Source organism: Budorcas taxicolor, chromosome 20 (assembly GCF_023091745.1).
Source record: "Budorcas taxicolor isolate Tak-1 chromosome 20, Takin1.1, whole genome shotgun sequence".
NCBI lineage: Eukaryota > Metazoa > Chordata > Mammalia > Artiodactyla > Bovidae > Budorcas > Budorcas taxicolor.
This window is the reverse complement of record NC_068929.1, coordinates 14,072,262-14,083,280: the sequence shown is the minus strand read 5'-3', so window position 1 is coordinate 14,083,280 and position 11,019 is coordinate 14,072,262. Positions and strand designations below refer to the sequence as shown.

The 11,019-nt window shown below is 40.7% G+C and overlaps 1 protein-coding gene across 1 annotated transcript; it reads left to right on the top strand.

Moving 5' to 3' along the window:
- CCNB1 (cyclin B1) lies at positions 1–9,428 on the top strand. The gene is made up of 9 exons (XM_052659234.1): positions 1–62; positions 654–824; positions 917–1,069; positions 2,743–2,925; positions 7,404–7,562; positions 7,775–8,011; positions 8,286–8,426; positions 9,039–9,149; positions 9,321–9,428. The coding sequence occupies exons 1-9, from the start codon at positions 42–44 to the stop codon at positions 9,426–9,428; spliced, it is 1,284 nt and encodes a 427-aa protein (XP_052515194.1). The 5' UTR covers positions 1–41.
- The last annotated feature ends 1,591 nt before the right edge of the window (positions 9,429–11,019 follow it).

The following is an 11,019-nucleotide window of genomic DNA, read 5'->3' as shown; positions in this document are numbered from 1 at the left end:
CTCTCCTCCTCGCTGAGCTGCTGCCTGGTGCAGAAGAAGCCATGGCGCTCCGGATCACCAGGGTGAGCTGCGGATGGTGAACAAACGCGGCTCTCGTAACTGGCTGCGCCTCCTCTCCCTGTCTCTCCTACCGGAGTTCCCCTGGCAGGAGCGGAGCGGGACTGAGATTGGGGGGAGGGTGTGGAGGATGGGCGTCGGCGGGCCCCTAAAGTGGTGGGAGAGTTTGGGGGGCGGACGGACGGAGAGAGGAAGATGAAAAAGGGTAGTGGATGAGGGGGGGAGGGGCAGATGGAGGGTAGACGCGAAACATTTTGTAAAAAGGTAATGGAGGGCCCCTGAGCGAGCGCCCACCAACTGCGCAACCACCCAGGGGAAGGTGCCTGCAACTGAAGGCTTTTTAGAGTTCCTTTCCTTTCAGATGTAAATTCATGGTATTTTAGGTCCGGCAGGGACTTAAGCAGGCGATCCCTCAATAGGTGAAATTAGAGGTTCGGGAAGGAAACTGGCTTGTCAGCCTTAGCGTAGCCCCTGGAACCCTGGTTTTCTCCGGGAACCCATTTACAGCTGGCTTTCCTCCTGAAAGCTTCTGTTTGGCCCCCATCTTAACCCTTGATTACACTAACCTGCTTTCAAAGTGGTCTTGATTCTTACAGAACACAAAGATTAATGCTGAAAATAAGGCGAAGATCAGTATGGCAGGGGCCAAGCGCGTGCCTGTGGCCGGTGTTGCAACCTCTAAGCCCGGGCTGAGGCCCCGAACAGCTCTTGGAGACATCGGTAACAAAGTCAGTGAACAACCGCAGGCCAAACTGCCTCTGAAAAAGGTATAACTGTCTCCCTGAATCAACTACTCTGTGAGTATGCGTTCCAGCTGTGACCCGTGATACAGAAACGTTCCTCTCCTTTTCATCCACAGGAAGCAAAAACTTTACCTGCTGGAAAAGTTACTGCTAAAAAAGTACCAAAACCTCTGGAAAAGGCTCCTGTACCTGTGCCGGAGCCCCAGCCGGAGCCAGAGCCGGAACCCGAGCCTGTTAAGGAAGAGAAACTTTCCCCTGAGCCTATTTTGGTAAACTTGACTCTACTATTTGAGAACCTGTTGTTTCTTTTCCTTCATTTACTAATGGATGGTGCCGTATTTGAATAAATATAAATAATAGTAATAGTTACAGAGTGCTTAGCAGGTAGGCTCTGCTAAACACTTTGCATGAATTAGCTCACATAATCTTACTCTCAGCACTGGTATAGTCATCTCTAGCTTTGTAGATAATGGTGTAGAGAAGTGTTAAGTTTGAACAAACAATTCATAGGGTCGTAAAAGGGTCGGACAGGACTTAGCCACTGAACAACAAACTCTTTTCTAGAGTCACTTCTCATCAGTGGCACAAAATTAGATTCAAACACAGACTATCTGGCTTCAGGATCTGTGATTTTAATTGCTTTTAATTGTCATACTGCCCCTCCTTTGTTTACTGTATTGAGCTGCCTGGACTAAAGATTTGACTGTCTTTTGGTACAAGCCATCCCTGTCTGGAATTTATTGATTGAAACAGGTTGTTCTCTTGAGTCCTTTTTTTTTTCTTCCTTTAAAAAAAAACTCCATAATGTGGCCTTCAAACAGTAAGCCTGTAACTTTGGAATTTATATAAGGATGTAAAGCAGAAAACGGAGCTCTTCAGAGTAGGCAAGATGAGTTAACACTTGGCCTGAAAACCAAGAACTTTTTTTTATTAAATATCAAGGCATGTAAATGTATCTACTTCTGTGAAGGAAGACTACACCATCTTTGAAAAGGCTGCTTTCCTGAAATTGCAATGAACTCCATTCTTAAGTTTTAATTTTTAAAACTTTATTAAAGCTGGTTGGGCAAATAATCAAAGTCATTTTGCCTAGCTCTCTACATCTAAGGGAAGTGGGTATGAAGCTATGGCTTTAGTATTGACCTTGTGAACATAGCACAGAAACCTGTAGCGTGCACAGTCTTTAACTGGCCATACATTTTGAGCTTTTCATCAAAATCCCATACTGATTCTTGCCTTTGCTTTCCCACCCTCTTTAACTGATAAGCTTTTCATCCTTCAAAACAGCTCATGCATCAACATTTAAAGCTTTCCCTAATTTTCCAAATGCCACCCTAACTCTCCTCACCCCTACTTTTGTTCCTAGAATCAATTCCTTTTACTTCATTTACTTATTTCTTCTAAATTCAAATCCCCTTGAGGACACCATAAAGCCAGTACTTAACACAAAGCTTGACTTGATGAAAGTGCTCAATAACTGTTTGGACAGCAGGGTACCTGGAGCTTGAAGAAAATGATTCATGATAACGAAGTCAATTAATCCTTAGTAGTCCAGATAGAACTTGTGTTCTGTGCAGTGGGAAGCAGTCCCTGTTTTGAAATAAAGACTGAAAGCTAACTTGTCATTCACTTGGATTAACTTTACATGACTTTGCTAAACAACACATTACTAATTAGTTACCTTTGGAGGAAAGTCTAGATATGAACTTGCTTCCTCTCTGTTTTACCTGTTAGCATGCTCCTGATTCTAAATTGGTTCAGTCTAAATTGGCATCTCACTTTTCATATTATTCACTTCCTGGAGACGAATAGATTTGAGAAGATGAAAATAAACTGCATGTCTATCCGGCAGATAGTCTCTTGAGTTGATACCAATAATCTGACCATGCTCAGACAGTATACTCCTTTTTGCTATTATTTCAAAAAGTCTCTCTGTTTCCAGGTCGATACTCCGTCTCCAAGCCCCATGGAAACATCTGGCTGTGCCCCTGCAGAAGAATATCTGTGTCAGGCTTTCTCAGATGTAATTCTTGCAGTGAGTGATGTGGATGCAGAAGACGGAGCGGATCCAAACCTTTGTAGCGAATATGTAAAAGATATCTATGCTTATCTAAGACAACTTGAGGTCAGTAATAGTAATAAACCATTGTTTTTTTCCAAACTGCATCTAGCTTGGAGATTTTCCATTAAAAACAGTTTTAAGCAGGATACAAGCAGCGTTTCTTAACAGTAGATTCCGCTTTGAAGTTCTTCGCAAAATGTCAAAAGTGGCACAAAATGCCAAGAAGGTGGGTTTCTTTTTTTTTTTTTTTGGTGAAAGTCCTAACCGTTGGGCTGCCAGGGAATTCCCAACGACAGCTTTATTTGCCATTTTGAATGAGGGAAATTCAAAGTGAAAGATATTACCATGGCTTTTCTAAAGGAAAGTCCACAGATTGAAAGATATTTTATATCCATCACAATTAGGAGTGTTCAGTTCAGCTCAGTCGTGTCCGACTCTTTGTGCCCCCAGGGACTGCAACATGCCAGGCCTCCCTGTCCGTCACCAACTCCTGAAGTTTACCCAAACCCATGTCCATTGAGTCAGTGATGCCATCCAACCATCTCTGTTGTCCCCTTTTCTCGCCCTCAATCTTTCCCATCATCAGGGTCTTTTCAGATGAGTCAGTTCTTCGCATCAAGTGGCCAAAGTATTGGAGTTTCAGCTTCAACATCAGTCCTTCCAATGAATAGTCAGGACTGATCTCCTTTGGGATGGACTGGTTGGATCTCCTTGCAGTCCGAGGGACTCACAGGAGTCTTCTCCAACACCACACTTCAAAAGCATCAATTCTTTGGTGCTCAGTTTTCTTTATAGTCCAACTCTCACATCCTTACATGACCACTGGATAAATCATAGCTTTGACTAGACGGACCTTTGTTGGCAAAGTAATGTCTGCTTTTTAATATGCTGTCTAAGTTGGTCATAACTTTTCTTCCAAGGAGTAAGCATCTTTTAATTTCATGGCTGCAGTCACCATCTCCAGTGATTTTGGAGCCTAGAAGGGTCTGTCACTGTTTCTGTAGTTTCCCCATCTATTTTCCATGAAGTGATGGGACCAGATGCCGTGATCTTAGTTTTCTGAATGTTGAGCTTTAAGCCAACTTTTTCACTCCCCTGTTTCACTTTCATTAAGAGGCTCTTTAGTTCTTCACTTTGTGCCATAAGAGTGGGGTCATCTGCATATCTGAGGTTATTGATATTTCTCCCAGCAATCTTGATTCCACATTGTGCTTCCTCCAGCCCAGTGTTTCTCATGATGTACTCTGCACATAAGTTAAATAAGCAGGGTGACAATATACAGCCTTGACTTACTCCTTTTCCTATTTGGAACCAGTCTGTTGTTCCATGTCCAGTTCTAACTTGCTTTCTGACCTGCATATAGGTTTCTCAGGAGGCAGGTCAGATGGTCTGGTATTCCCATCTCTTGAAGAACTTTCCACAGTTAGTTGTGATCCACACAGTCAAAGACTTTGGCATAGTCAAAGCAGAAGTTGATGTTTTTCTGGAAGTATCTTTTTCTGTGATTCAGCAGATGTTGGCAATTTCATCTCTTGTTCCTCTGCCTTTCCTAAATCCAGCTTGAACATCTGGAAGTTCTCTGTTCATGTACTGGTGTAGCCTTGCTTGGAGAATTTTGAGCATTACTTTGCTAGTGAATGAGATGAGTGCAATTATGTGGTAGTTTGAACATTCTTTGGAATTGGAATGAAAACTGACCTTTTCCAGTCCTGTGGCCACTGCTGAGTTTTCCAAATTTGCTGGCATATTGAGTGAAGCACTTTCACAGCATCATCTTTCAGGATTTGAAATAGCTCAACTGGAATTCCATCACCTCCCTAGTTTTGTTCATAGTGATGCTTCCTAAGGCCCATTTAATTTCACATTCCAGGATGTCTGGCTCTAGGTGAGTGATCACACCATTGTGTGAAGATGGGTCGTGAAGATCTTTTTTGTACAATTCTTTGTATTCTTGCCACCTCTTCTTAATATCTGCTGCCTCTGTTAGGTTCATACCATTTCTGTCCTTTATTATGCCCATCTTTGCATGAAATGTTCCCTCGGGGTATCGAATTTTCTTGAAGAGATCTCTAGTCTTTCCCATTCTATTGTTTTTCTCTTTCTTTGCATTGATTGCTGAGGAAAGGCTTTCTTATCTCTTCTTGCTATTCTTTGGAACTCTGCATTCAAGTGGGTATATCTTTCCTTTTCTCCTTTGCCTTTCGCTTCTCTTCTTTTCACAGCTATTTGTAAGGCTTCCTCAGACAACCGTTTTGCGTTTTTGAATTTCTTTTTCTTGGAGATGGTCTTGATCCCTGTCTCCTGTACAGTGTCACGAACTTCCATCCATTAGTTCTTCAGGCACTCTATCAGATCTAATCCCTTGAATCTATTTGTCACTTCCACTGTATAATCATAAGGGATTTGATTTAGGTCATACCTGAATGGTCTAGTGGTTTTCTCTACTTTCTTCAATTTAAGTCTGAATTTGGCAATAAGGAATTCATGATCTGAGCCACAGTCAGCTCCCAGTTTGTTTTTGCTGACTGTATAGAGCTTCTCCATCTTGACTGCGAAGAATATAATCAGTCTGATTTCATTATTGACCATCTGGTGATGTTCATGTGTAGAGAAGTAATGGAGAATGCTAATTATCCTTTGCTAGTTTTGTTTTGGTTCAGATAACTAGTCTATTTTAATTTTATGGCACAGTGATAGTGTTTCTCTCAGGCAGGCAAGTCAGTAGTCTTAGAAATCAAATTCGTGCACTGCCTTGTGTCAAGTGTCGGATGTTAATTTTGCATAGTCTTACTCTGGCCTCCATCTCATTTATTTCATTACTCTTACTTCCCATTCTCATAATTCTTCCTTACTTTTAAATGGCTTTATTTTGTTCAAACATTTATAAGCCACAATGAATCATTAAATGGCTTATGCTGCTGCTAAGTCGCTTCAGACCCCATAGACAGCAGCCCAACAGGCTCCCTCGTCCCTGGGATTCTCCAGACAAGAACACTGGAGTGGGTTGTCATTTCCTTCTCCAGTGCATGAAATTGAAAAGTGAAAGTAAGTCACTCAGTTGTGTCCAACTCTCTGTGACCCCATGGACTGCAGCCTACCAGGCTCCTCCACCCATGGGATTTTCCCATTGCCTTCTCCGAAATGGCTTATAAACACACTTTGTTTTACTTTGGTAGCTCATTGTAAATTCTAACAGCATTCTCTATAATCACTAGGCTCTCCAACAAAAACTGTTAAGTGCTACTGGTTTGTATTAACTGGAACCTTCAGTTCACCTCTGTGCTCATATCATGGGGTTGGTTATACATTAATATATGTGTATGGACAAGGTGGTAAGAAACCATAGCCAAAACAAGGCATTTTGGGTCAGTGTGGCTTATGAACATGTGATATCTGGGAAATTGTTTTTGTCCAATAAGAATATACTCAAAAACTAAAACTTTTGGTCTTCCATTTCATCTCATTTCTGAAACTTTTTATTGGTGTCCTTTGCCCGGTCGCCCAAACAAGGAGGCATTCTGTATGTTAACAACATAAGCAATACAGTTACCAAATTTACTCAGTTGCTTGTTCATAATGCATTCTATTGTAGTGGCATCGTTAATATCTTCAGCAGGGTGTTGCCTGGTTATTTTGGGCATCTCCATCTTCTACACGATTGTCCTGTAAGACTTTGGCCAGAACCACCCTTCTCTGAATTTTTTCTCCTTTGTTTCTGTTTTTTATTTGGCTGCACCAGGTCTTATTTATAGTGCTCAGGCCCCCTGCATTGGAAGAACAGAGTCCCAGCCTCTCGACCACCATGGAAGTGCCTTCTCCCTTGTTTTTAGTTAGCGGTCTAACTTAGAAGATGTGTGTGCTGGATTTTGGTGGTTGACTTCTCTTACCCATGCTGTTTCGGGGGTTTAAACCTCGAAGCACGTGTGGTAGCATATTAGTTCCAGCTGATCTGGAAGCTGCTGCTATTATTTTCTCTTAACTCCGTGAAGCTCAGGGGCTTCCCAGGTGGCGCAATGGTAACGAATCTGCCTGCCAATGCAGGAGGCACAAGAGATGCAGGTTCGATCCCTAGGTTGGGAGGATCCCCTGGAAATGGCAACCTGCCCCAGTATTCTTGGCTAGAAGATCCCATGGACAGAGGACCCTGGTGAGTTACAGTCCGTGGAGTTGCAAAGAGTCTGACACAACTGAGTGCGCACACATAAAGCTCAAGGTTCTGGGTTTAGAGTCCTAAAAAGATCTGAGGTGATAGTACGGTATCTTTATTTGCGAAGGAGGGACAGGATGTGGGCCAGTAATAGTGATGGTGAATTGGATATAGTAAGATTTGCCAATGTGAAAACCTGTCACACTGTCCTGTTTCATATGTGCTTTCTTTGTTTCTCAGTGATGGAGCTGTTTGCAATGACCAAATGATAACAGAGCTTAGCCCTATTAAAGATTCTAAATGTTCCAGAGCTATTCCGAGGTGACCAGTTATTTCTGGTCAGAAATGTACCGTGGAATCTTACTTCTTAGGATAATCAGCATTTCTTTTGCAGGAAGAGCAAGCAGTGAAACCAAAATACCTAATGGGTCGTGAAGTCACTGGAAACATGAGAGCCATCCTGATTGACTGGCTAGTGCAAGTTCAAATGAAATTCAGGTTACTGCAGGAGACCATGTACATGACTGTTTCCATAATTGATCGGTTCATGCAGGTGAGTGTAAGTCAGCAGTTGAGGGTTCTTCCTCTAAGGGTCCTCTCTGAGTCATAAGAAACAGACCTTTTCAGCTAAAATCTGTCTTGAGGCATGGGGTGTCTTTGAGATTTTGTTGTGGGAATGTGTCTTTCCTCTCTCTCTTTCACAATTCTGTGCTTCCTTTTTCAAATACCTATTACTTATTCATCGAATTGATATTCCCACTGTAGGATAACTGTGTGCCCAAGAAGATGCTGCAGCTGGTTGGAGTCACCGCCATGTTTGTTGCAAGCAAATATGAGGAAATGTACCCTCCAGAAATCGGTGACTTTGCCTTTGTGACTGACAACACCTACACCAAGTTTCAAATCAGACAGATGGAAATGAAGATTCTAAGAGCTTTAAATTTTAGTCTGGGTCGCCCTCTACCCCTGCATTTCCTTCGGAGAGCATCTAAGATTGGAGAGGTACAGATTTCTTGAAACCTCTGGTATGGTACATCAGGGAGTACTGCTGGCCATTGAGATCTAATTCAAGTACATTATATTTATACCTAACTGCCTGAAGAAGGCATAAAGGTGGTCTTTATTTCCAGTCAGTCTGTGTGTTAATATTATTATTAAAGCCTTTCATGGACCATTGAATTAGAATTTATGGGCAAACCATTGTAGGTACAGTGATGGGCATACTAGTTACTGCCAGTGCAGAATTCTCTGACAGAACCTGTGGGTTTTATTCCAGGTTGATGTTGAGCTACATACTCTGGCCAAATACTTGATGGAACTGACTATGCTGGACTACGATATGGTGCACTTTCCTCCTTCTCAGATTGCAGCAGGAGCTTTTTGCTTAGCACTGAAAATTCTTGATAATGGTGAATGGGTAAGCTCTGTCCTACAAACTGAGATTATCCTGAGCTTTGACATTTCACTATTTGCTCAGGATAGAGCTGTTGTCATTAAAGGACAATTCATATAGCTCCTACATATGGCATCTTCTGAGGCAATGATTATAATATCTTGAAATATTTTCTTAGAATGCTTCCATTTCATTGCCTAATCTCCTCTTGCTCTACCCCTTTGAGAAAGGTAGAGCAGCTGCTGCTGCTTATAGAGAGAGTAGCTCAAGCAGGTCAAATAACGTGCCAGAAGTTCATCCATATTCATTGAGTTAATGAGTATTTCTCTTATGTCACGTGATAATACTCTAGGCCCTAGAAATAGAGTTGTAAATGAGAAAGTCAGCTCCAAATAACTTGGTCTAGCTTTGGGGTGGAGAATTCAGCAATTACAAAAGTGATTACTTTTGAGCACAGGATCCTAGAGAAGCCACGAAAGAAGAGTAACTGGAGAAGAAAGGGTCTTAAGCTTGTCTTAAATTTCAGTTATAATCATATAGAGTATCTGCTTCTCTACCTGCTTTTGAAGAACATCTGGAAATTTTATGAAAACCCTTGGTGATGAGCATTTCCAACATTAACTTTTGTTGTCTTAGACACCAACTCTACAGCATTACCTGTCATACACTGAAGAATCCCTGCTTGTTGTTATGCAACACCTGGCAAAGAATGTGGTCATGGTGAACCGTGGGCTTTCAAAGCACATGGTGAGTCAATCAGTGGTACTCCAGGGTGTTGGGGAAAGTGGAAGTCATTCAGACTTCATGCCTGCCTGTAAATTCATGGCTTACTTTTTTAAGGAGTTGATTTTTAACTGAATCATTGATTCTTATGTTGTCCTCTTTACTCTCATTAATTTCTGTACTTTTCTCTTCCAGACTATCAAGAACAAGTATGCCACATCTAAGCATGCTAAGATCAGCACTCTAGCACAGCTGAATTCTGCACTAGTTCAAGATTTAGCCAAGGCTGTGGCAAAGGTGTAACTTGTGAACTTTGGAATACTATCTGCAAATAAAATTGGCACCATGTGCCATCTGTACATATTATATGTTACATTTATTTACTTTTAATAAAGTTGTAGTTCTTTTTACTTATCCTTTAACTCATTTGAATGGGGCTACTTTCCACTTGAGGATAAAAGTTGTTTTAAAGGTATGGTGGGGATTACTTAAAAACAGTTTTCAGTTACCTGGGGACCCAACTAATACATACAATTGGTTCTTCATGGCTTTTGTTTTATATGCCTGGCTTTACTTAAGAAGGTTTACTAAGCTCTTAAAGGCATTTAAAATCTAGATGTACTTTATATGTCTTACTGTGTGTAAGCCCAAGTCACCTTAAGAGATTCTGCTGCCTAGTTCTACATAAGGAAAAGTCTACCATCTCATTCCTAGTCCTCCTGATTCCTATTTACTCTGGTGGTTGCTGCCATAATTCTAAGTAATCTACTAGTACCACTTTCTTAAATTATCAACGTTAGCTAGTATCAGCATTTTCACTTGGAAAAATAAGAATTTTAATTTATATTCAAAGCCTAGTTTTTGCTTATTAGTTAAGAAAATAAAACAATCCTTAAATATGAAAGTATCTTAAAAACTTTATTTACCCACCCTTCTTACTGTCCTGTCTCAGTCTCATCTGAAGGATATAAGGAGTTTGGAGTGTATCGATCCATGAATATAGATTGTGTATAGACCTGCGTATGTAATATGGGACATATTAAAAATGGGGTCATTTTGTATACTTAGCAATTCATTTCAACATGGACAGGCCTACCTGTATTTGGGCATTACAGTCCATTTTATGGATATATTATAATGTATTTAACTGTTCCTCTGTTTACATTCAGAATGCTTTTTCTCTGTTCCTATAGACAAAGCTGTTTAAATGTCATTATAGCCCATACTTTCCTTTATGTACATTGACTGAGTTCTCCAAAGAATGTGTGTTCTAAGTTCTGGCAGGTGTAGCCAGCAGACGTTCTCAATGTCATCAGCAATAAATCTTCAAAAGTTCTGGTTTTCTCAGCATCTGTGCCTGAACTGAAGTTAATCATTCGCTTTAGTTTCTGTGACTTTGTGGCAAAAAATATCCTATTTTGTTTACTGTCTTAATTTATACTTCTCATGACTAGTTGAATCAATTTTTGTTGTCCAGTTAACAGTTTGTAAAAGCTTTCCCACTTTGTCATTTGCCCTAAATCTGATTATGCTGTCTTTTTCCTTGCAGACAGTTTTAAACTTTGGTATTATCAGATATATATTTTTTCGTAGTTGCTTTTAGATTTTCAGTGTTAAGTTCAATTCCATCCCCAAACCATTAACATCTCTTAAATTTCTAAATTTTTTCCTGTTAGGTGTATAAGCCCTCAGTTAAACTTTGTATGTGGTATGAGGTAGGATTCTTAACTTGCAGATGAATGCCCATCTGTGCCAGTACCGTATGTTTAAACCTCCCCTTGTACAATTGAAACACTAGTTTATCGTTCCCTGATCTACTTTTTCCCTGTGATTAATATAGTTTTACATTAAGTTTATCTGGAAAGATGAGGCTACCACTATTTTTCAAATATTT

What these genes read in the sequence shown, in the direction of transcription:
- CCNB1 (XM_052659234.1), top strand. Translation starts at nt 42, where the DNA reads ATGGCGCTCCGGATCACCAGG. An exon ending in CTTATCTAAGACAACTTGAG is followed by an intron (nt 2,926 to 7,403) that starts GTCAGTAATAGT and finishes TTTCTTTTGCAG; the next exon opens with GAAGAGCAAGCAGTGAAACC. An exon ending in GAGCATCTAAGATTGGAGAG is followed by an intron (nt 8,012 to 8,285) that starts GTACAGATTTCT and finishes GTTTTATTCCAG; the next exon opens with GTTGATGTTGAGCTACATAC.